The sequence below is a fragment of the Tetrao urogallus genome (assembly GCF_951394365.1).
Source record: "Tetrao urogallus genome assembly, chromosome: 10".
Taxonomy (NCBI): Eukaryota; Metazoa; Chordata; class Aves; order Galliformes; family Phasianidae; genus Tetrao; species Tetrao urogallus.
Window position 1 is genome coordinate 19,735,705 of NC_136823.1, and position 25,661 is coordinate 19,761,365.

Sequence of the window (25,661 nt, forward strand, 5' to 3'; positions counted from 1 at the left end):
GGGCAGCAGTGAGGGTAAGTTATTGGGGAAGGCATCCTTGTGCTCTGCTTCCTGTGAGTATAAGAGGATTCAAGCAGTCCATGTGTTGGCCAGCCCTGCTGCAAACTTGTCCAGCCAAGCACTGCTAAAAACAACTGGGAAGAGCTGGCCTTTGCTTCTACACAGTTATCAGTCAAGGGATAGGAGAACAGATGCACCTGTGTGCATGTATTACATATGTGCATGGGCAGATTACACAAAGAAAAAAATTAATCCCTTTTCTGTGAGGCATCTAACTGCTTGGTTACAAAACACCTCCTGTTATTCCCTCTGCAGATAGTTAAGGCCTGAGCACAGCCAAGCTCGCCTACCTGGGAGCGATATCTCTTGGCATATTTGTATATCTCAGCCATGGCGACGTTTGTGTTGAACTCATTCCGGTATTTCTTTAAAGAGACAGAACAAATAGGGGAGATACGTTAACCTGACACAGCAAGCAAGTTCAAGTCCAATCTGCAGGCATTAGCAAGATTAAAAGAAGATTTAGACTGGCTATTTTTATTCCTGTTGCATTGATGCAGCTGGGCTTTGCCTTATTCGTTTAAGGAAGCTGCATTTGCTTACGTGAGAAATGCTCTGAGTCTTTATAAAGTCAGCCTTAAGTGACTGCAGCTGATAGCCCTGATCAGTTCAAAGGCACCGCGAAGGATGGGGCAGCACTGGAGCTGGGCAGAGGAGCACCCAGGGAAAAGCACGCTCCACAGCTGAGGCTGAACTGCTGTGGGGAGATGACTGTGTTCTGAGGGAGCTGCAGTGCGCTGCTGGCAGGGCTGGGATCCAGAGCGCAGCTGCCAGCTCCCGAGCTGGTACCAGGCTGGCAGGGAGCGCTGCCAGCTGCCAGCAGGCTGCCTGGGACTCAGGGCCAGCACTGAAAGTTGGCAGCACAGGGGCCAGCTGGCCGAGGACCTGGGGGCCAGCAGAACCTCTGCAAATTTCTGGCTCTTTGGCACTTCATTCTGTTTAAAACTCTCAGCGGTGCCAAAGCCTTGTTAGTTTCAAGCGAATTCATGTATGTTTGCTGGCAGTCATTAAAGATGCTTGCAATTAGGTCAGATGAATTTTGTGTCTGGAAGTTTGAGGCAAAATATCCCTTCTCGTTTGCTCCCTCCAGTGCCCGTTCAAGCAGGAGCTGAATTCAGCCTGCTCACCCCGCTGCCCCAGCAGCACAGCTCCACATCCCAGCACAACCCCGGTCCCAGCACTGCCCCGTGCCTCACCCGTGACTCCTCTGCCAGGTGTGCGTTCATCTCCTGCTCGCTGAGCGGTGGCATGTCATGGATCTGCTTGTAGTATCTCTGCACAATCTTCCTGTACTCCGGGATCTCCTTGGCGTACAGCAATTTATTGGTTGGGGAGTCCTAGAGCGAGGGCAAGATACTGAGATCTGACGCTGTATCGTTTCTGACTGAAAACCCTCTTATTCTGCCTGGCTGAAGCACTGGCCATCAGACAGGGCCTTCAGCTAGCTGGGCTCAGGAACCAGCTGTGGGCACCGAGGCACAAACCGCATGAGTGGTGCATGCAGAGCACATCGGGTGCTGCGGGTTATCGCCTCCTGCCTGCAGAGCTGAAGCACTCTCTGCATGTGCCCATCCCTGCCTGCCTTCCTGGCTTCTATGCCAGCAGTGGTGGTCTCACTGAGTGCAACTAAAGCAATGACAGGGCTGAAAAGTGTGTGTGGGATCAGGGGGTTGTTTGCTGCAGGTGACGCTCTGCAAGTGCATGTACCACCACTGTGTTAGATAATCCACTCCTGCTCCATGGCACCATGTGTGGAACGTGGTGATGAAGGATGGGCTTCTGAACGCATCACTCTGGTCTCTTGAGCAGCTAGCTTGATTTAAACCAAAGAACAAAGCTGAACTTTGTCAGTTGAAATGTTGCTCTTGGATTTTTAATGTAGCTTTGATTTATTCTGTGTTGGCTAACTCAGCCTGTCTGACCTATATTGAGTGCATGGAAAGTAATTAACAGAAAATACTGTGAGTTTTCCTGATTAATGTTGGCTTGGACAAAGCAGTTTTAACCTCCTGGCCATGAGCGGGTGGTATCAGCACAGGCATAACCCCACTTGCACTCTGCTAACGCAAGCATGAATGATTTTAACCTCGAGGCAGTGCTGTCCTGCTGACATCATTGCCCGGGGAATGAACCAGCACTGTAACCCAGAGGGAAAAGAGCCCCGGTGCTGGGATGGGAGGGCAGTGAGATCAGTGTGTGTCCCCTTGCCCTGACACGCTCCCTGGTGCTGGCAGGTGGAGGGGGGAGAGGAAGGCTCTGCAGACAAAACAAGCCCAGCAGGGCTCTAGCTGTGGAGATGGGATCTCCTGCTGTACAAGCAGTAAATAAGGAAGCCAGGGGTAACTGCAAGCTGCTGTGCAATATGTGGGAAGGCTGCAAGGGAAATGGGCACCGGGCCCCAAAGCAATTTACTTTCAAAGCCAATGACAAGGCATTGTAGGAATAGAGCCAAGTTACAGAGCCTACTTACAACATTTTTTTCCCCCTTGGAAATGCAACAGAAACACATGCTGCCTCCTTTCTGTTGTTTTTCAAATTTGTGTCTGGTTTGTCCTCCCTGTACTAGGAAGAGGTGAATGCTTTATGTGCTCGCACACTGTAGGTGTGCGGAGGGAATCTGCTCTCACATTTGCAGTATCAGAAGCAGCACTGCTGACACCCTGTATCCAGAGGAAGAGCCTGGACAACCCCTGGACTACAGCATGTGGATGTAGACTGACTTTCGTGCTGAGGATTTATTCTCCCCTCATTACTCAACAGTTCCTTCACTTACACTATTGTATTCCTGCAAAATGTTTCCATCTGCTGTCTGACTCCTGCTGACCCCTTTTCCCCTCACCGGCAGCTTGACAAGGACAGATTGAAGGTGTTTCGTAACGCTTGCAAAAAAATGCCCCAAACCCAAACAAACAAAAATCCAGCGCTCATTACATCTTCCTCCAGAGTTAATCTCTCCCAGGAGGGGCTTCCTGGGGATGTCCTGAGCAGCGCCCCCCCCTTGCCGCAGGGGCCCCTACGTCACACACCCAGCCCTGGGAGAGGGGCAATTTTCAGCATTTGCTATAAAGCTGACGGTGTTGGGAAGTTTCAGATGTCAGCACCACACTCAGCCAACGTAGAGGGAAAGCAGCGAGCGTGCGCCCGGCGCAGGAGGGAGGAGAGGACAACTCATCCTTAGATACATTCAGAAACCAGGCATGTGGCTCACAGCCCGCTGCTGGGGGCGAGGACACCTCTGGCAGCCCCTTCCCCCTACACACACTGCTCTGTGTCTCGCTGGTCGAGCTGCGGCGCGGCGTCCCCTCCGGACCATACCTTGCCCAGCTGCAGGTCGGACAGCGAGCAGGCGTCAATGAAGGCCTGGGCGATCACAGAGAGACAGGCGTCGATGTGGTCGGTCTTGTCGATGTCAAAGACGAACTGGGGGTTCTTCAGGATGTTGACCCAAAACCTCAGGGGTAGGCTGTGGAGGAAACAGGCCAGGAACACACACTGGGTGAATTTCCAAGGGAGAGAGGAGATACAGAAAGATGATGGAGTATGAATCAAGGAGAGGGAAAAAAATGAAGAGCAAAGTTGTGTTCTTTAATAACCTTCTGGCGCTGCACATTTCCCTGCCTAGCCAGAGGGGAAGCACCTGCTCAGGCCCCACATGCAGCCCTACCCAGGTGAGTGTTTGCCCCACTCCCCCAGCAGCTGTGGGCTGGCTGTGCTGCTGGATGGGCTCAGACACTTCTGCTGTATTGGGTTTGCAATCCAGCTTCCCCATTTGCGGTGTTTTTTATTGACAGTGTCATCTCCTTTTCCATTTCCCCTGACACTACCCACCCTCTGGTTTTGTTGGTAAGCCTGGCCCCATGAAATACATTTTGTATACATTTTTCCTGCTCTCTCATCGTTTTCTTCTTGAGTTGCTTCAGTGCTCCTTTGGCTGCACAGTACATTTCTTGTCCTGCCTACTATTCCCCCTCAGCAGCTGGGGAGTAAAACCTATAGAGCTATTTGCTCTACTGGCAATTAAAGTAATGAAGGCTGGGCATATCTGCAGTCCACAGGTCATATCTACACACCTGCTATCCCAGACAGATTGGCTTTTGTTTTTCATGTTGTGCTGGAGTTACTGCCCCTGCAGCCTCAGAAGCGCGGCGCCGCCTCCAGCCTCGCTGCTTTGCCCCACTGAACCCCCCTGCTCTCCCCCATGCTCTCTCCCCCTTCCCTCTGGCTCTCCCATGCCATTCCTGCTCAGCACATCCCTCAGCATCGCTGCCGGCAGCCCCTGATGCCGCGTACCACCAACAGGATGCTGCCACAGCAGCAACTCCTGGGGTGCCGAGCACCCTGCAGCCTCAGCTCGGTGTCAGAGAGAAGTGAGGAGAAGGATCCCCAGGGATTGGAAAGCTGGAAACCAAATGAAAAGGAGCCGGGTGTGGATTTTAAAATCTGTGTGGTTTTTAAGACCTGATGTGATTTTGAAATCTATCTCAGACTCTTCAGTGCTTACAGCTTACATCTTTGCTGCCTCCTGTCATCCATTCTCTCTTCTGTTTCTCATTAATTATGTGTATTACTGTGCCCATTCCTTCTGCCCTTTCTCTGCCTATGCCTGCTCTTCCAGCTCTGTGCTTTCCAGAGCTCTGTGCTTGTTCAGAGCTCTCCAGCCCACATTTGCTCTCATCTTTCAGCCCCTCCCTGTTTTTCATGGCCCTCATTGGTTCTGCTTTTAGCAGCCTGGTGGTTAATGCAGAACACCAAGGCTTTGCAGCTGCTGCTTCTTTCAGAAGAAAGAAAGGAAAGAAGAGGTCTTCTCTTCTTCAACCAAACCTGTTGGTCTTCCAGATGTGCATGGTGTCAGGGTCTGTGATCCCTCTTTTCTCTGCTTGCTCCTCTAGGAAGTCAAAGAAATACTTCACGGCCACAGGCGGCTTGTCATCTCGGATGCTGAGAATGGCTTTGAACAAGTCGTCCAGGAACTTCTGCAGTGTGCCCTGTGGACAAGCACACACAGTGGGGGCTGCAGAAAGCAGCAGCACCTGAGCCCCGAAAACCAGTGTGAGGGGCTGTGGCTGTGTACACTGGGAAGTTCTTGGCTGCCAGCTGGATAAGCCATGAGAGGGAGGGGATGCTGGAGCAAGGAGGGAAAGGTTTGTTTGTGCGTAGTGATATAATCAGCTTGCATTTGGATTTAATTTCTTGTAGCATTGAGATTTTCTTTCATACTGCTGGGATCTCACATCTGTGATTGTTCTGCACAGTAAATACAAAAAAGCCTGGAGACTGCTGGCCATGCTTGTGATCTCTGCTCCAGTGAAGCATCATGCTGGGACTAAAGATGGTCTGGGAGCCCAACTGCTGGAGCTGAGCACTCACAGTGAGTGGGGAAGTTCAAATCTGAATTAAGGCCACACAAACATCCCTCCTCCATCCCTCTCCCAGCAGGATCACTCTGTGCGAGATGGGCTCAGGTCTGAATCGCACACTGTGAGCCCTGAGGCAGTCAGCATCCTTCCATGGCTGGAGATGCCAGACCTGCACTCGGGGGATTGCGTGAGGCTCCCGCAGCAGCGCTGCCCTCAGGGAGAGCTGGGAAGCAGAGGAACGACGGAGCCAGCAGAGCCCAGCAGCCACTGGAGCCTCTCCAAACATTTGTGACAGATGGGTCCTAAAACCCCTTGGGAGTGACCGGCCCTGCAGCAATCCTGACTTAAATCAGGTTTCTCACTGCAGATTGCAAGCAATGATCACCTGCTGTTCGCAAAAGTGCCCCCAGCTCCTACCTTTGTAGAGAGCAGCCTGGTCAGGTAGATCTCTGGCAGGACTTTCTTCCTATGGCTCTGTCTGTGGGATTTCTTATGCTCCACTGATTCGTCAGTTGGGAGAACCTGGTCCAACACAAAACACATGTTGAGAACACTCCTCCCTGGATGTGTCACACTGAATTCTCCTTTAAGTATAGAATTTCAACCGCATATAGAATCCAATTGAAAACCAGTTACTGTGTTATAAATACAGCCTTATATGGCTTTAAAAAAGTAATTCATAATGGTCAGTTTTTCTGACATTGGTCTCTTTTGCTCTCTCCATTGTCTCTCTCAATCTAGACAAAGGAAATGAAACAATCGGCCTCACTGGGATGTCAGCCTGTTTGCCTTTCTGGCCTCTGTGAAGTGCTCCTGTGTGGCTGCAGTTGAGGTTCCCAGAAACAAAGCAGAAGGCTTCCACGGAAAGCAGCTTTTCTTAGGTTTGGAAAAAATGCAAGAACAATCAGCCAGTATTCCTACTCTGGCCTTTTTAAAAACAAAAATAAATATTCTGCTGGCCAGGTCAGTTAATTACCATCCTGTAATGACCTAGCAAGCAATTTAAGTACATCTTGGCATTGCTTCAGATGTGCACATTTGGTTTCCTGTCCCCTCTCCCTCCTCACTCTGTGGATATGTGTGCGTGTGTGCATTGTGTTTGTATTCCATCTGAGCATGGAAAATTCAGCAGAGAAAAAAGCCCAAGCTATAAAATACTGTTGTTGTCTGTAACACTTTTTCTCATAACAGCTTTTAACAGCATTTAGCACTGCGTCGATTTGGAGCAGTGCACGAGCAGGAACTCATAAATCTCGGCGGCCCTGGGAAGGGGCAGAGTGCCAGCAGCTCCTGCGAGGTGACCCCCCGAGGCCGCGGGATGCTGCTGGCAGTGCTGCTCCACGCTCAGATCATGGTGCTGGACTCCGGCTGCTGATGGCTGGATTGGGCCACAGCAATTATTGTGCTGTCTTGTAATTTTTTATTATGTCCCACAGAGCTAAGGCTTTTCTACAGATAACCTTTCTGCTCCAATTAGGGCCTCTGTGAAGAGAACTAATGACTGCTGATCCAGACTGTACATCACATCTGAAGCTTCAGCCCATGGAGATGAATTAAGTCAGTATCAGTGAGGCTGAAAAGATTTTCTTTTCTTTCATCACAAACAATGAAAAAAAATAGGACCCCTGCAGATGAGAATGAAGATCACCCCACACGCACAGCCCCACTGACCGCCTTCGCTCCCAGCAGTATTCAGGTCACGTTCTGCCACCAAGGTGAGCGTGGGCCTGGGGCCACCGCCCCACCTCCCGCCCCAGCCCTGCTGGGTCTCAGCTGGCTCCAATCATAACACCTCTGCTATTGCTGCAGCATGGCCCTGCCTGCAGGGCACCTCCTCTTTGCCACAAGCCTTGTGTTCAGCACCATAGAATCAAAGAACTCGTTAGTGGGAAGGGATCTTAAGGCCCCAGCCCCACCCCTGCGTGTTCTGGCTGCCTTCTGTCAGCGCAGGCTACCCACAGCTCCATCCATGACCTCGTGCACCTCCAGAGATGGGTCACCCACAGCTCTGGGCAGCCTGTGCCAAAGTGACAGCAGCAGCCCCCTCTCTCTGTTAGTGGGCAGTCTTTGTAAGGTCAAGCATTGTAATACAGACAGCAAACAGACTAAGTAAGCACCTGGTTGCCCTGTGCTGCTGCCAGAAGCAGCGCGTGGCCAGGCACTGCCCCAGCACCACATGGTGCAGCACAACCATGCCCACGGCCACAGAGTGAGAAGGATACTCACCAGGTGGAAGTACTTCTCAGTGTCCAAATCCTTCACTGTGAAGAACAAGAGGGATACAACAGCTCAGTCAAAACACTCCACCCACATGAGAACACGTTTGCTATCCCCAAGAAGCATTAATGCCCAGCCAGGGTTTCTGCTCCCAGCGATCTCAGCAGCTTTCTCAGCAGGGGATCACATCGCGCTGCACCACACTGCAGGGCCTGGGGAACACGGCTGCCAATTCTCAGCGGACCCCAGAGCCACCCTTGACATGTGCAGGTTCAAGGGAATGGGCCTTACCTCTGCTCAGCGTGCCATCCTTCTTGTCTGACAGGCTCATGGCCAGGGACGCCCCTTCAGGGATCTGCAGAGGGAAGCGTGGCTGTCAGTGAGTGCCTGGCAGCTTCCAGCCCTGGGGACCCGATGCCAGCCACGGGCACCCTGCCACCACCCTGCCCCTGCTCCCCAGTGTGGGAACTGGCAGCAGCGCGCTGCCCTACTGGGAGAGGCTTTTTAAAGTGCAAATGCAAGCTGGTGATGCCCTCAGCTCCAATGGGAACTGGGCAAATACATGCATCCAAGATAAAGTTTTGGCACGTCTACAGCAGGTAACTCGAAGAAGAAAGACCACCGAGCTGCGCAGGCACTGCTTGGCCTCTCCCGCAGGAACCCGCAGGGCAGGGGCTGCTCTTTGTTCTGCGCCCGGCCCGGCACAGCGGGCGCCGCGCCAGCAGCGGCACTGCGGCACAAACAACCGCGCTGATCAGCACGCAGTTCTGATTTTCCATGCGCTGTTGCAGGCTAGTGAGGATTATGCTTCCAGGCATACCAGGGAATGGGGAAACCAAATAAACTTTCTGGTTTCATTTAGTTTTAAAAGGAAAACTGGTCAGGAGAACAATTCTCTTCACCGCATTGCTCCATGTTTTTGGCCTCCATCCTCAGCGGCATCCCCAGCCCTGCTCCGAGGGCAGGCAGCAGCTCCAGCAGCAGCAGGGCACGGCCCAACAGCTCGGTGATGCTGATCAGCTCAGCTGAGGCCATTGGAAATAGGAGCTTTTTCTTTTCCCCCCGTTCTTTCTGTTGTCAGTAATAACTTGTTTTGCATGAAGAGTGTTTAATTAGTTTCAGTGTGTTGCAATATTAACAAGCTCCTCGCCAGGGCAGATGTCTATTCCCCAGAAGCTCTTGCGGAGCCATGGCAACCTTCCTGCTTGGCCCCAATAATCCTGTTTTTGGAGGGGGAACTGCCATTCGCCCCTGGGGCCGGGCAGGCTCTGAGGAAGTAGAGCTCTTCTGTAGCACCTGTGGATTTACCTTGTAATGTGCCAACGTGTTGAGCTTCTTCCTGCCATCCTCCACCACTGAGGTGTCGTCGAGGTCCCGCAGGATGTAGCTGTCGGTGCTGGTGGCAAACCACTCTGTGTGGGGAGGGCAGAGCTGAGCAGGCAGCCGGGAGGCTGGGACCTGCTTCTGGGAGCATCCCACAGCCAAGGCACCGTGGGGCTGCACATGTGGTCACCAAGGGGCAACAGTGGCTCCTGAGGGGCTGAGCCTGCAGACAGGGGGACGTGCCCCAGGCACCGGGGAGAGGAGTGGGGCCCTGGTGCTGCCCCAGCCCAGCTGTCCCTCCAGGAGGACACCGTCTGGCACTGAGCATCAGCCCCACGTGACGCAGGCGCAAGGCCAGCGTGGGTGGTTTCCTCCTCGCAGCACTGGCCTTGGACACTAAAATTCTACAAAAAGTGGTTGGCCATAGGGTAGACAAGTGACCAAACACACAGCCAGACAGGAGTGCATGGGTTCATTTATAGCTGCTTGTGGAGAGGCACGTTAATGAGCCATGTGCAGGCCCAAGAGAGTTTTAGAGGACACATCCGTTCCTGGGATTAACACTAGGCTTCAAAGAGGAGAAATCCAAGTACCCTTCTGCTCAGCTCAGGCTTTTCTAAAGCTTGTTTCTAATGGCTCCCTCCAGTCCGGCAGGGTCCGGTCCCATCTCTTATTCCTGAAGACTGCCCCCAGGAGAAGGCTGTCTCCATCCTGCCCTATCACCAATGCTCCTTCACCCAGTGCCCTCCAACAGACCCCAGGGGCTGGTGTGTGCCATCAGCTCCCTCACCCAGAGGTACAGTCTGGCCAGCACCCCCTACCGAGGTCGACGTCTTCCACTCTTGGCCACTGGGAGTAGGGGACATTCTTGCAGAAGGCCTCCAGGATCTTCTCCTTCACTTGGCTAAGCGTGTCTGTGTCCATGGCTCTGACACTCAGGGAGTCCATCCCACAGCCTTGGAAGGAGACGTTGAGGTTCTGTGGACAGAGGCTGCGTTAGGGGTGAGTGGAGCTCCCATGGATGCACAGAGCTCTGGGGCTGAAGTCAGGCAGAATAAAGGCTGTCACCTACAATTTACTGCTAGCAAAAGTGCTGATTTATGCTCCCTGGCAACTGAAAGATGCAATTTATTGATGGGGCCAAGAGGACACAGGGAACAATGCTGTGCCCTGCTCTCCTGCTGCCCTGCTATGGGCCTGAGACCTGACATGCGGAGATCACTTCCGAGGCGGGAGGAGGACAGGTCAGCCTCCACTGCCGCCACATCCTCAGCTTCTCGGCTCTGGCCAGTCACTGATGGGGCTATCAGGGCTCACTGCCCTCCTCTGCCTGATGCAACGGGCTGAGCTCTTGGGTGTAAACAAGCATACCAAAGAGTGAGTTTGGTGCCACGTGGGCATTCACCACCATCAGCATCCAATTCCCTGCTGAGGAAGGGACCTGAACAGTGGATCATCAGCCATAAGGGGCTTTGGGCTCCACAGACACCACTCACTCCTTGGGGACGCCCAGCTTCTGCCAGTTGCAGAACAAAGCTGTGGGGCAATGAAAATGACCCTTTGTACAAAAACCCTCTTTAAGAGCTGCTCCCATACTGACGCAGGAAGCAGGCACCTCCACCACACATGCACTCCACCTGGCCCAATGCCACCTGCACAGAGCTGACCCAAGGCAGCCCCTGCCCTGCCTCAGCCCTCTTCTCCTTAATGTGCACAAACAGGGGGCCTCTGTTCTGCTGTGAGTGCAGTCCTGAAGCTAGCCAGCTACTCAAGCTGTGAGCTGTGGTCAGGAAACTGTGCAGAGACCATGAGCAGCACTGCTGTGAGCACAGCTGCCTCTAGGAAGGATACCCATAAATGTGAGCCCAATATCTGGAATTCTCACAGTCCACAGGCTCCTTGCAATCACTGTTGTAGCAGAAATGGTAAGTCACAGCCTGAAGCAGTGGTGGAGCACCTGGTGGAAGGCAGGGCCAGCCTAAGGAGCTCAGGTGCATGCAATGTACCTGAGTGACTGGAAGGGTGGAGCCAGGATCCACCCCTTCCCAGACCTCATTTAAGGGCTGGCAGTGGAGATGAGGGCATCTCTGAGGTCTGGTGAAGGTAAGCAGTTCTCTTCCTTCATTTCTGTGGCTGTTGTATTTGGGCTCATTCTTGTTTGCTGCAGTCAATGACTTTGCCACCCTATTATTGTGGTACTTTCCAGCCCATTATAGCATTACAACTGCTCTCTGCTATCAGGGCACGCAGCCAGCTCCCTTGGTGATGAGAGAAATCTCAGTATACAGATGAAGCCAGATTTTTGCCGTAGCATTAACAGAAAATAATTTTTCACATTTTATACTGAGTAGTTGTTTTTCAAAGCAGAGGTTTGGTTACCAGCAGTGTAGAGGACTGCTGATGAGTTAGCACCGGGCCTGCAGGTGGTTGCCTTCCTCCAATGCTCGGCTCATCACTTTGCTTTTTCTCTCACAAAGTAGGAAGCAGCTGCACCACTCCTGCTCACACACATGACATTACCATTTCTGCTGGGAAAGCCAATACTCTGTGCCCTGCTGCTAACCCCTCTTGTCTGTGCTGTGAATTTACAGGTCGGTCAGTAACAAGAATTGGCGACTCTGTGGAGTTAGAACATGCTCTGCGTTATGGTGATACGTGTCTGGGTCAACCCATGGATTTCAATGGAACTGCTGCAGATTCATGTCAGGTAATTGGAAGCAGGGTTTGACCCAGGCTCTGGAAAGGCATCTGAGTCTGGCGCTGAAGGGGAAAAAATCTCTCCATGTGCACAGCTCTGCCAAAGCCCTGCGAGAGGTTGTTTGCTGTACAGCTCTGTGACACCCTGCCTGCAGCCTGTGATGTGAGGCTGAGCCAGCACCTTCTCACTGGGAGCACAGATGCTGATTTGCTTTACCTCTCTAAGCATGGCTGAAGAAATCTCCCTGCTTCCCTCTACCTCTAACCAGAGCCACATTGGTGACCACAAAGGGCGGATGTGGAAACCAGCAGTTACCACAAGTCGTATCCTGCAGTGGGAGCCCTGTGGCAGCAAGGTGCAATGGGCACTAACTCTCACTGAGGCACAGGCCCCCTCTGGGCCACCCCACCTTGGGTACTCACCCTTGGCTTTGCCTCAATGTTCTCCCGCAGGAGCCACTCCTCGTTGAGGGTGTATCTGGCCTTCCCTGTGATGGCATCAATGGAGCCTTTGTTAATCTGCTGCTTGATGGCACAGATCAGCAGGAAGAATGGCTCTCCGACTGTCTCCTGGGGAAAGGGAGAGAAGTCCATGTCAGCAATGGACCTGGCGGTCCATCCAGGGCAGGCTCTATACAGAAACAGACTTGGGGTGCCAGCTTCCTATTAAAGGTGCTGTCTGAAGTCCTCTTTGTGCTGCCTGGTTTGCCATTGAGATCTATGGGAGTGAGGCCTCTGTGTGCCCTGTGGCTCTGGGAAGCAGCACTTCTCATACCACAGCAGAGCCCTGATTGCAGCAAAAGAGAGAGATCAGAGTCAACCATGCTGTTCCCATGCGACAACAAGTAAACATGGCAGCTAACTCGTTGTATTTGTCAACCTTCATCTTATGGGAGAGCTGTGAATTGTGACAGCGCTGCAACAGGAACAAGGAGCCTAACAGGGACCAGTGATTTGTGATGCGGTTCAGTGACATGGTGTAATGCCAGATTTCTGATCCACTTATGTCTGTTATGCCGATGTGCAAATACAACACAAGTTATTTTCTTGAAAAACATTTCAGCACTGGAGTACATCCCATTCTCCCTAATGTTCATGTGCAATTTCCTTCAGATGAGGCAAATGCAAATTACTGCACATTCCTGTACTTCATGATCATCACACCCCTGCGCAGCCATCGCTGCCATCTGAAATCCTGCTCGAGACAACAGATATCGGATGGTTTTGGTATTTCTCAGCTAGGAGCTGCTAAATCCTGTTCAATCTGCTTCTTAATTAAGACTTGGTGGTTCTTTTATTCTAATTGCCTTATAATTGCTGAAGCAATTAGCTCGATGTCAATTTTGATTCGGCTGCCTTCAGCGTTGGGGCTGCAGCAGGGCTGTGGGTGGGCACGCGCCATCTGTGCCAGGGTGCACATGCTTTATTTTCCCAGGGCAGGCTGGTATGAACATCGGGTAAGTGCAGGGGCCTCGCACCGCGATGGAAGGACTTCCTGCAACGCTCCCTCTGCGTTGGGCTCTGCAGTGCTGGACAAAGGCACAAAAACATGTGAAGCTGTGGGGCAGAGGAGCTGAGGACCATGAATGAAATGCAGAAGGTAACAGAAAGTCAGCGTCTGAGGGGAAGGTGGCATGGTGAGCCAGCAAGCAGGGGTTATGCTGAGACAGACGTGACCAGGTCTCGCTGCTTGCTTCCACCCACCGCTTGTGCGGTGCAAACAGGAGCGCTGCTGTACAGCCCAACGCAGGGGGTGCTGGCACAGTGCCTGTGTCATGGTGCTCAGGTGTGCAGGATGACCACCCTGAGGTTCAGCACCAGGTCTGGAGCCTGTGCTGCCCCCCTGGGGAAACTGCTGCTGGACACAGCTCTGACTGCAGCGGCAAGGGAGGAGGCTGAGTACCACGGCACAGAGCCCCCCAGGTACTGGGGCTCCTCACTGCCTGGAGCCAGCAGTGCTCCGTGGGCCATGCTGACCACATGGCACTGTGCTGCCAGTGTGCTGAGTGCAGAGGGACAGCCCATGCAGCCTGTGCTCATACCCTGTGCTGTGTGAACGAGCCACCACTGTCCTGAGGATGAGCTGCATAGGAGCCAAATGGCAGCTCAGCCTGCGAGATGCTATTTCTGTTTGTCTTGTTGGCTTTCAGACCCAGGAACTGTGGGACGCTATGGAGATCTGCAAAAGCACTGATCAGACTGCAAGTTTCAAAGAGGGGAAAGAAGTGCTGGCAGGCAGCGGCTGCAGATAAAACGGCAGGCCTGGAAACCTCGAGCATTGTTCAGAAAATGCATCTGGAAACAAACCAGCAGTGTCTCCGGAGCTGCTACTTGGGAGAAAGGAAGTCTAACCAGAAGAGATCAGTGCTGATTCAGGACAAAAATTATTTTAAAAAACCACACTCTGGGGCCTTTTTTTTCCTCCTATTGTGAATGCATTTTAATGAGACTTCATTTTCTTTTTTGACTGAACCATCACAGGCTCTTAAAGCTGTGCGGGGCACTGCAATAAGCTCGCAGTAATGGAGTGCACAGCTCGGGCTGGCACTGCTTGGGCTGCTTCATGCTGGGGGAGCGTGGGAGGCGAAGGTTTTATGCTCTTGGGAAAAAGGTTCAGAGCACAGACTGGCTTTGGTGTGGCTGCTCCATTACCAAGGCCAACAAGACATCAGAGATGTCCTCTGGGAACACTCTACAGTCATTTCAAATGAGCCTTGGTGAGGTTGGAGTAAGGAAAGCACAGAAAGCAGCTGCTTCTCACAGGTGCCAGCTAATTTGGGGGTGATTATCTATTTGTGTAATGTAAAAATTAAATCCCAGCTCCATCCCCTACACAAAACTGTGGGAAGCTTGGACCCAGGTCTGAATGCTGCATCCCAAGGCCTTGGCTTTCACTCAGTCATCAGTTTCCTCCTTCCCACCAGCACGGGGTGGAATGGTACTGAGGTATCAGAGGGGGGAGGCAGTTCTCAGCATTTTCCATTACAGTGGTAGCGGGAAGTGCAGACGCAGACCATTTTATTGGTGATTCTCACATGGTTATGCAGAAACCAAGATCTGCATCAGTTATGCAAATGCTGCAAGTTTTCCAGCCCCCCTCTGATTCTGACCCCAAGAAGCAAGTCTCCTGCTGCCTACCATCACTGTCACATTTCAGAGGGGCAAACCCTCTGCTTTCAGGTGCCCTCCACATGTGCAGCTGTGAGTGGCTGTGGCCTGCCTCTTCTTCCCAGCTGAAGACAGCTCCTTCAAATCATTTTTGCCCAAAACACAAGCGGATGGACTGCTAGTCACAGCATTAATATGAAACAAATGTTTTGAGCATGTAGTGTTGACTTACAAGGGAAAATACAAGCTCTTGGAATTTTTCCACTGAACAATGGCAGGGACCTTTGCAGCAGCTGTTTCAAATAGATGTTGTGATTAATGGGGATCATTCAGGAATGAGAACCAGACCCATCATCACACGTCTGACAGCACAGTGCTGCAGGCAGGCAGGAGACTCTTTTTAACCAAAGAATGCCTCTCTGAAGGCAAACAGTTTGACCCAGAGGGATGCAAGGCACACGGGAGGTTCCTGACTGTCACTAATATTTAAGTTGTTGCCCTGAGCTAGAAGCAGTCTGTGGGCAGGAGTGCTTCAGTGGCTCCGTGCTTGGCTTTTGTAGTGAGGAAGGCACCGGTTCAGCTCACGCTGCTGAGCCCTCCATCCCTGCACACAACAGCCTGAACCCATTTGGAGCCCTCTCCTGCAGGGACAGCCAGAGCTTCTTCCACCCACATCAGCAGACAGCAGCTTCTCCTCCACTGAGGTTTCCCCACCTTCACCCAAGTATGCAATGTGCTCTTGGAAATCTAATCTTCACTGCATTCTGCTTCCTGTTCATGCCGAGATCCCATGGAGCTGCATCAAGGAAGGGTCAGGCTGGATGTTGGGAAAAGACTCGGCACCAGAGGGCAGTGGGCACAGAACAGAGGCCCCAGGGCAGCCCCACACTCGCAGAGCTCAGGGAGCATTTAGACACCACTCTCAAACATGGAGTTGGGTGGTGCTGTGTGGAGTCAGGAGCTAGACTTGACGATGCCTGCAGGCTCCTTCTGACTTGGGAACTTCTGTCATTCTGTGATTCTAGCTGGCTAAGCCCTCGTTCCACCATCTCCCTGATTTCTACACAGCTTCAGCTCACAGCTGGCACCAGCCCTCATCACAGGCTCATCACAGGCAGTCCCAGCCCTGGTCCTGACCCCAGCTGTGCATGGGCACCTGGACTACCACGGCCCCAGGAGGGGTGCTGCAGGCTGTCAGGGCAGCAGCACCGATAATTAGCTCTGTAACGTGCCCATATCCTCAGCCTGTGTGATAAGAATTACATTTCTTTCCTGAGAAAGCCCTCTTGCACAATGTTCATTTTTAGCAGAGCCGGAGCTGGATCAGACGCCTCATACAAGGGCTCTGCTCTCCAAGAGAAAAGATCAGCACTTCCCCCCCACGGTTAAGCTACAGGCACAAAACAGAAAGATTACAAAACAAATAAATAAATAAATAATCACTAATTCACTCTTTTTTCCTCTGACAGGCTGGAAAGTCATCCTCCATTGGCACAGGCAGCCCTACTTGTTCCTGTGACTTTTCCTTCATTGTAGTTCATAATTATGTGAGCTAAAATGAAAGATTAAGAGCTACAAAGTCACAAGCTTTAGAACAAACAGTGATCTTCAGCTGTGTTCAGAAGACATTATGATATGTATGAAGACAATGCGGTATTGCTTCTGTGACTACAGCAAACACTTTGAAAAAGAGATTTTTCTAAAGGCCTTTTCCAGGCTTTCCCCTGTGGGTATAATGGGGTGTCCTCCAATTAGCTGCTGTGGAATCAATTATGTTATTGCTCAACTCTTCTGAGAAATTCCAACCAGAGCTGGCAAGCATTGGAAACAAAGCACTGAGCAGATGGAGATGCTCTGAAATACCAAATATCTTCCTTTTACGTTATGTAGGAAGATAGTCAGGCTTCTGGACATCCCCCTCTCCTGCAAAGACACCTGGGCAGTGTGGCACTGAGAGGGCATGCCCAGCACAAGGAGCCCCAACCCAAACGACCGCTGACAGCCCAGCAGCTTTTCTGCCCCACACCACAAGCACCTCCTGGGGTCCTGCACTGAAGCAAAATGCTGAACTAGTTGGCAACCATCAGTAAGGCTATCCAAATTGGTCAGAGAAAACAACAGCTGGAACTGTTCTCCAAACCTCAAGCTATTGTGGTTATTTTCCAATTCCCTGTGGCTGTCTTCTCAACCATGACAATAGATGCCAGTTTAGTGCCCTGGCCTTATAAAAAGCAGGCCACACTAGGAAGCCTGCTAGGAAGCTTGATCCCATCAAGTTACCAGATGCAACCAAACTTCCAGTTGCTTTCTTATGCTTAAACATTCAATCTGTTGGAGTTTGTCAACCATTAGTGACAAGGCAACTGGCCCAACGGGCAAGTATTTAGTTCCTCAGCTGATTCACATGTCCCTTGTTACCCCTGCATGCAGTGCAACTACCATACACTCATCTGGTTCTCTTACTCTGAGATAGCTGTACATGCAGATGGACATCCAGTTGGTGAGCATCTTCTCTACCACAGATTCAGTTCTCCTCAGCATCAGCTTGGGATTTTTGGAAGCTGAAGCATCTATTAGATCCACCAAGAGGTCCTTCATGATGCTGGTGTAATATTCCAGTTTCCCATGCAATGCAATAGTAAGCAGGGAGGCCAGGTTACACCTGAAAAACAGAATTGTATAAGTAAACTGTTAACTAGTATAAGAAACAAGAAGGCAGCATTTGTTGCAGTTTCTGCAGGCTCTCTCAATGGGGTTAAACTCCACAGGCTCTTTCTGTGCTGTCAGACCTCAGGTCAACTCACACTCTTAATGGTAAATCATATGTGTTCAAGAATACAAACACTGCAAGAGCAGGTCATGCATTGCATATTTTGGTGCTTTGCAGGAAAATGGAAAAGGTTTTTAGCTGCTCATTTCTAAAAGAAAACTGGGAGGCCAGTTGTAACCTTCAGCTGCAATGCATGACTCTAGATAGCATCTGGATCGCTTAGAGTTTAGGAATAAATCAATCTCGTCCAGCTGCCACGTCTTTGGTTGAAATTTAGCATAGATGATCAGTGCCTGAAAACCACAGGCCTATGGAAAATGTCCATGTAGGACAAGAGATGCACTCAACTGCCTCCTCAACAGCTTCATGGGACCAGGCAGGGGCCACGGAGCCACCCTTCACAGCAGAGACTGTGAGGCAGCAGCCACACCACTGAGCTTGCTGTGGGCACGTGGAACCCTCTCAGATGAGCTGGCTGCCAGCTTGGCTCCTCGGTCTGCTGGAGCTCATACCTGTCCCTCACAGCAAAGTCTTTCTGTTGTTCAAGAGCGTGGACAAAAACGATGAGAAAGTGCTTGTTGTTGAGCAACGTAGAGAACAGTGAGATTCCTTCTTCCATATTGGGTCTGCAGCTTTCGGGGATCTAGAGAAAAAAATAGAAAGCAGAATGAGAAAAACACTCCTTGTTTCCCCCCACCCCAACTTCTTTTATCCTACCTGACTGCAGTGAAGTCCCTGCTAAGCACACAGTGCTGTGCTGATGCCTCCATTCTCCCTGTCCAGCACTAGCCAGACTGCTTTCCTGGCGAAGGCACGACTACATTCTGAGCTGCATCAGAAGCAGCACAGTCACCAGGCCACTGCCCCTCTCTATTCAGCACTTGTGAGACCAAGGAGAGTAACATGCCCAGTTTTGGGCTCCCCACTGCCACGTGGGTGTTGACAATTTGGAGCAAATACAGCAGGGGATGCCAATTAGGGGGCAGTTATGTACAAGAAGAGGCAGAGAGAGCCGGTGCTTATTTGCCCTTAAGAGGGAGATAATTTCCTGCAGTCTTCAACTGCACTGTGGCAGGGTAGAAAAGACAGAGCTAGGCTCTTCTCTGGGGGTATAATGATAGGATAAGAGGCAAGAGACACCAGATGGAGCGTGGGACACTAATTAAAGAAAGAAAGTTTCCACTTTCATGGTCATCAGGCACTGGAAAAAGAGCTCTGAGAGGCTGTGGGATTTCCATTCTTGAAGATATCTCAACACTCAGCTGGACAAGGCCCTCAACAACCTGATCTAGTTGGAGTTGCTGTAAGCAGATCTCTCTTCAACCTAAATGACTTGCTGATCCTTCACTTCCTGACTCTTGTGCATCCAAAACCCAGCTCTGGGACAACAGCTTATAGTGAATCTCTTGTAATTCATCTCATTTATGAAGAGCTGTGTACGGAACAGAAGGTGACATACACTATGGTACACGTAGGAAGAAAGCCCACAGTGAAGCTGGGGAGGGTCTTGGGACAGAGCTCCTTCATGTGAGAGCAGAATTTCACAAATCTCTCTTCTCCAACCACTGAAAGCTGATCCAGTGCTGGTATGCGTTAATTGCTTTGAGTAATCAAGCTTTCCCCACATGCCACAAGAAAATGCATGGTACTGTCAACACACACGAGTATGGTTAGCAACCACTGAGGAACATTTGTTTTGTTAGTGGGTTACTCACTTTCCATTCCCCCACCAGAAGCGGATGGGTTTCCTGGACCTGGGAGCCCACCTGGGAGCTGAGCTGTTGGGAAGGCAGAACGTAACACTCCTCATAGAGCGAGGAACACTGCAACACAACCAAACACAGCCATCAGCAGAGGGCCAGAGACCTCCTCATGTGCCACGTGCCACAGGGGAACGAGAGAGAGAACCATCTTCAGGGCTGGAGACCACCCATTACAAAGAAATGCACTGGAATAATTTATAAAGCCTTCACACACTTTCCAAGATTGTCTTGAATGAGCAAACACCACAAGAATAAGGGGAGGCAGATGTCTGAGCCAGACACGAGGCAGTTAGGGTGGGGAGACTGCAAATAGATTAATGTGACAGCTAGAAAACCCCAGAAGAGAAAGCGTTATAAAAGAGTAAGTCAAAATAGAGAAGAAGTACTGGGTGCTTTAACTTCGGAAACAGATGGGAAAAATGTTTAAATCTCTAACATGAATCTTAAAGAGCCTAGTGTGCAGATATATAGACTGGGTAACTTAAAAACCTGAGTAGTAACTTGTAATGAAACACTCTGCAGTCATAAATCATCCTCTCATTCCTCACCAGCAAAATGCAACAGCCTCAGGGGTGAAATACGGCCACGGTTAGCAGCACACAGCAACACAGCTGAGCAGCTGGTGAAGTGAATCTCAGCACCAACACATCTGGTGCTGCCCTAGAGGAGGGCTCTCAGCAGACAGACCCAGACCTCATGCCCGAGGGGCATCGTGCTGCAGGCACCGCGTGCCCAGCAGCTGGGGGAGGGAACACAAAGGGAGAGACAGAAACATCTGATGAGGTCTGAGAAGTGGCAGTGCAGCTGAAAATCCTTGGTGGCGAGCTGCGTGGAACATAAGCCACCTTTCCCCGAGCACTGATGACAGATGCCTTCAGCATCAGCTTTCTCCCAGCAGACAGCAGATTGCAGCTGAAGACTTTGGGGAGAACGGAGTGCCCCCAGCACATCCTACTCATGTGAGAGACACAGCTTTCAGAGGAGGAAGTCCAGCAGCATCACACTGGTGAGCTAACACAGCTCCCAGAGCTGTGCCCTGTCCGCCTCCCAGCTCTGCCAGGTTCCAGCCATACTGAGCATCCTGACCTTGCTTCGCACACCGGGAGCTGTGGCTCCAGTGTTGATGATAATTAAGGCTGAAATATATGACATTTAAATATATAACAGAGGAATGATTTTGTTACCCTTTGGCAGAGGGAGAGCAGAGCCCCGATCTGATTAGGAAGGAATTGCAGTGATTAGATACCCATAAATGCAGAATGGCCTTACTTTGGGGAAGAACGTCCGGGTCACAAAGTGCTTGTACTCCAGGAATGGGATCCCTTGGCTGCGGTTCAGCTCCTTGGTCAGATCTGTCATGTCTGTCTGCAGCTCTGCAAAACCTTAGGTAAAGAGACCCACAGATGGTAAGAGCTCTGATAATCTACCAGCTGAGGCAGGCTGGCACTGAAACATGCTGCATGTCTCCTCTTGAGGAGACCTCTCCTTCTTGAGAGGGCTGAAGCAGGGTTTTCCGTTGGAGCTAACTATTTTCAGGGCTTACCTGTCAGCACTACACATCATGTTTTGCAGCACATACAGAGAAAAAACCTTCCCCACCTCAGGACACCAGCCCTGGGGTCTGGTTCTGCAGGTAGATTTCTGCACCCACGGCACAATGATGTACTTTGCAGACAGCAATTGCAGACACGGCTTGCTTCTCCCACTGCTCCAGCAGGAGTGTGCTGCAGTTTTTGTTGCACATTACAGATTAGCGTGACCTTCAGGCAGCCTCCATGTGGCCAAGGGCCATTAACCTGAGACATGGACGTTGGTGGCACCAAAGCTAAGTGCCTCACCCAAGTCAGGCAGCAAGACAAGGACAGGGCCACACTTCCATTCACACACACATCCTGATGAAGAAAAATGGCAACGACAGAAAGCTTTCTGTAAGCACTTCTGTAGATTTCTATGAAGGAGAAGGTGAATGGCTTCGACTGCTGTTCCGACAGCTCCCTCCTAGTCTGGGCTCCTGCACACTGCCCACTACCATGGACTTACCTTTGCGGATTTCCTCTCGGATCTGCGATTCCATCTCCTCCATCTGCAGCAGGGTTTTCTGCCAGTAGCGCTCTGCTCTGCGGCTCTTTGTGCAAAACACAAAGAGAGCTGGAGGAGAGGAAGGGAATGAGCTTTTTTGGACTAGGACACAAGGAGCGGCTGAAGGCAGGACCAGAGTGGTCCCCTGTTAACATGAGCAGAAAGCTAACTTCAGCCTTAGCTTAACATCTACAACAAACCTGGCACTGATTGGGCAGCTGGCTCTTATCTGTAAATCAGAAAAGCCAGCTGGAATTTAATGATCAGGCTTTCGCTGTCGTCTTTAGTTTATGTCTGGGCTGTCTGTACTTAGATAAACTGCTATATTAGTGAATCCTGGCTAATTAATGATTACAGATTTTCAGAGGTTTGTTACCTGTATTACAGTGTTCATTTTTGACATTCTTTCCATGCCTCCAGAAATATGTTTCTAAAGACTGGTGGTACATTTAAAAAACAGTGTGCTTTATAACCTTTGTTAAAAATAAATTAAATACCTATTAGAAACACCTCATTTGTTGGGAAATAATGAGTTTTTTGCTGTACAATTGTTCTAAGCATGTAACAAAAAATGCCAGACAGAGCATACACACGTGCACTGTGCAACTTCCAGTGAGCTTAGCAAATTGTTGTGCCTACTCCAGCTCTGGAGCTAAGACTCTCCAGCAAGAACCTGCTGCTGGCTGTGACTGCTGGGTCAGACAGACCTCTGCTGCCAGACAGCCATGCATGAGAATGCCTGCTTAATACCATTAAGAAGCATTCGGGGAAAAAAAGCGTGATGTTAATTATAAACATCACAGACTCAAACAACAGATAAGCCATGGATTCAGTCAACAGAAATCTCCACACTGCAGTAAGCTTCTATCTGGGGCATTGGTGTGGTCCCACACAGAGAACGGCTACTTGCTGCCTCCGGATCAGAACTGCAGCACTCAGAGGTTTCCTAACATGTGAGTGAGCCACGACCACTCCTCCACATGCAATGAGAAAACCTGGGAACTCGCCGTCCTGTTCCCTCACCTACGACAGAGAGGACCAGCAGGATGCTGCAGATGACGATGGAGACGATGATGGCAGTCTCTCCTCCACCAAGGTGCAGCATTGCAATTGTGTAGTTGAACTTTCCAACTTGAATCTGCAGAGGGAGAAAGAGGGAGAAGTGAGAGCACAAACCAGCCAAGTCCAGGGCCTCAGCCTCCTGTTGTCACAAAGCAAGGGGCCATGAGCCTCTGGCAAGTCTACTCAGCACAGCTTAAAAAAGATCCTCCATGCCTCTAGGATGAAAGGGCTCAACAGCACCATCTGATAAGGAAAACTCATGACACCACAGTCTTTCACTTCTGGAAATGAGTTTCACTTCTCTACAGGAATGGGAAGTGAGAGAAACTTGAGCAAAAAGTGGAAACAAGGTGGAGAAGAGATGGAAGGATCTTACGGTTACATCTGTGGCATGGAGCACCTCCAGGAAAGGTGCACGCCGCGGCACCCTGCAGCAGATCTGGGCACAGTGCTGCCGCTGGCTCACGTCTGCCAGAGCAGCAGTCCCACATCCACTGCTCACCTTTGTGTCTAAATAGTGCGGTCATGGACAAAAGCGGACTTGAAGCCCCCAGTGGCTTTCTCTCATTTATTTCATCAATTCAGTATAATTTTGGTAAGAGGAATTAATGAGGCTGTGGGTTAGTGCAGAGATCAGTGGGGATGGCCAGAGCCAGGCAGGACCTGGGCACCATCAGACCCCCAGCCAGGACACAGACTAGCAGCAGGACATATTGCTGAATCCTTCTTCCACCACTGCAGAGCTCCAACAGCAAATAACAGAATCCTGGCTGTCACAGCAGGCATATGAGCTCTCCAGAAGAATATTCATCAGCCAGCAAGCCAGTGGGACTTCTGCAGGTCCTGATAACCATCAGTAGTGCAGATCAGGTGGGGACACTGCATGAGTCTGGCCCCGTGCTACCAAAGCTATTAGAAGTGTGTTACAAAGGCAGCTGTGACTTACAAAAAGCCAGCATGTTGTAACTCCAGCCACATACGAAGGTTTGGTAAGGGCACACAGAGATGAAAACAAGCTGGTTGTTTAGCTGCTGGCACACTCCATAGCTGTGCAATACTGTAGTGCTGGGTATCATTCCCCTGCTTCCTGAAGGACTTACCCTAAATGGCTTACATCAAACCCAAACTAGCAAACTCAAAAATTCCCTTTTATTCCCAAAGGAGTTTCCCCTTTTCTCAGTTCTCATTAAAAAACAAAATTGCCCTATTTAAAATTTCCATTCATACGACTTAGGAAATTCTCTTACTTCTGCTTTTCCATGTTTTCAGTTTGCAACTGAATTTCATACACAACGAACCACAGCCAGAACACTGGAAAGTCCTCCAGCACGCTGGTGGCACATCGCTGTGCTGGGTTTGGGTCTTCATCTCCACACATAGTTCTTCTGCTGGCCATAAGAGGCCACATAACTGACAGCTGTGTGGAAATCCCCAAACACATTTCACAAGGACCAGAAAGAAAATGACTGCAAGTGGCAAACAACATCACCTGCCTGGGAGCTCACAGTGCCTCACAAGAACTGACAAAATCCCTGCTCACAAATCACAGCTCGACGTCTGACAGCCAGGCACACTACAGACCTTCAACACCCATCACGCCAGGCAGGCTCAGCATCTGCCCTGCAGCACGGGAAGCCCTGGGACGCTGCAGGCATTGCAAACGCTCTGCCCATCTTTCTGCCCACACAGCTCCCCAGCAGGCTGCTGTCAGTGGACCTGGGCAGCTGTGATGCTGCAGCCCTGCCTGTGCACAGCTCCCCGGCACACGGAGTCTGCAGCACAGAGTCCTGCTGCCCAGCAAGCATGGTCTGCGAGCTGCTGGCACTCACCGTCACAGGCAGCTGCCTTTCCGAGGTGCTCAGTGACTCATTGACAGAGCAATGGATGACCTTGTCCGACACAATCTGAATCTCACAGGAGATAAGGCCGATTTTCACCTGGTACTCGCTGCTCTCCAGGCCCAGGTTGTCAGGCTCTTTCTAAAGACAAAAATAAAACCAGGATGTCAGTCTCCTGAGTGGCAGTTGGAGCAGCAGTAGCTCTTCCTGCTGTATTTTCCTTGTTCCCTGCTGGTTTTTCAGATCTGAGAGCACTCTCCCTCTCCAAGAACATTCTTCGAGCACTCCACAGGAAAGCCAGAATTGGACCATTCCCATTTTCCCTCTTTCCCATTTCTCACGGAGCATGGGACATGGGATGAACAAGGCCCTGGTGGAATCTGGGAAGATCTGCTTTTGATCTGCCCTGGCTCAGTGCCACAGATAAGGATCTGAACGCCCACCTGGGAAGGGGAAGGATATACACCAGAGGAGACATGAGGGGATGCGGCTGCGGGGTCTGAGATGAGGAGAGTGCCTGTGGAGCACGTTGCAAGCAGTAAGGATATCCTGCAGGGAACAACGTCCCTTCAATTAGTGCTGCGCATTGTCTAAGCTCCTCTGAACTGCCATACCCCAACTTCCTTGTTAACTATACTCAACTCAGCAGCCAAAAGTGAGGAATGAGTGACTCATTTCTGCAGGAACAAATATCTATTGTCAGGGCCTTCTGGAGAACCTGCCTGACTTTATGCCAGCGCTGCTGTTCTTCTCCATACATCCAGCATTTTATTTAGCTCCTTGCTAAAGGCAGCTCTCTGTGCTCATGCCTTAGCGGGTACCGCCAGCACCGACTGGCCGTGGCTCCTGGTGAGCAGCCAGCAGAGGCAGCAGGCCACGTGTGAGCTGCCTGAGCACGACTCCTGCTGCTCCCGTCCTCACCCACCACCTTTCTCCCCACTGCGTCTGCAGACAGATGCTGCACTGCTCCTTAGGACTGCACAGCTTCCCAGTGAGTAGCAGGCAGCACCCGAAGAAGCAGAGCTGTAAATACTGCTCTCTTACGTGTATAACCAGTGTCAAGGGCTCGCCAGGGTGGTGCTTGATCCACTTCTCCTTCTTGGCTGTGAAGAACTGGGGGTCAGCGTAGTACTCCAGGCTGAACTTGCTGATGTGCAGGGCCTCCTCCGGGTACATCTCCTCATCCAAAGCTGGGCGATCGTCTGTGTAGAGGCGGCCATTGAGGTAGAAATCGACAGGAGCGGGCTTGCTCCCAGCAGTGATGTTGGAGGCAGCTGGAGAAGGGCAGGTGATCACAGTGTCGGTGTGAACCTTACAGCTCTGGAGACAGGAGAGCACGTGCATCAGAAAAGGCATCCGAGTGCTCTCACCCAGAATCCCTGCTCCC

The 25,661-nt window shown here is 51.1% G+C and overlaps 1 protein-coding gene across 1 annotated transcript in view; it reads right to left on the bottom strand.

The window, feature by feature from the left end:
* The window catches only part of PLXND1 (plexin D1), a gene marked incomplete at both ends in the record, with an annotated part of 62,834 nt that overhangs the window by 407 nt on the left and 36,766 nt on the right, over nucleotides 1-25,661 (bottom strand). Inside the window, 18 exons of the mRNA XM_079540384.1 lie at nucleotides 351-425; nucleotides 1,257-1,397; nucleotides 3,376-3,523; nucleotides 4,882-5,045; nucleotides 5,835-5,939; nucleotides 7,644-7,678; nucleotides 7,926-7,989; nucleotides 8,943-9,046; nucleotides 9,779-9,935; nucleotides 12,078-12,224; nucleotides 17,226-17,424; nucleotides 18,045-18,175; nucleotides 19,248-19,355; nucleotides 20,565-20,677; nucleotides 21,336-21,443; nucleotides 22,398-22,512; nucleotides 24,266-24,415; nucleotides 25,319-25,594. Coding sequence (XP_079396510.1) covers nucleotides 351-425; nucleotides 1,257-1,397; nucleotides 3,376-3,523; nucleotides 4,882-5,045; nucleotides 5,835-5,939; nucleotides 7,644-7,678; nucleotides 7,926-7,989; nucleotides 8,943-9,046; nucleotides 9,779-9,935; nucleotides 12,078-12,224; nucleotides 17,226-17,424; nucleotides 18,045-18,175; nucleotides 19,248-19,355; nucleotides 20,565-20,677; nucleotides 21,336-21,443; nucleotides 22,398-22,512; nucleotides 24,266-24,415; nucleotides 25,319-25,594 — 2,340 coding nt within the window. The remainder of the gene's footprint in view (nucleotides 1-350; nucleotides 426-1,256; nucleotides 1,398-3,375; nucleotides 3,524-4,881; nucleotides 5,046-5,834; nucleotides 5,940-7,643; nucleotides 7,679-7,925; nucleotides 7,990-8,942; nucleotides 9,047-9,778; nucleotides 9,936-12,077; nucleotides 12,225-17,225; nucleotides 17,425-18,044; nucleotides 18,176-19,247; nucleotides 19,356-20,564; nucleotides 20,678-21,335; nucleotides 21,444-22,397; nucleotides 22,513-24,265; nucleotides 24,416-25,318; nucleotides 25,595-25,661) is intronic.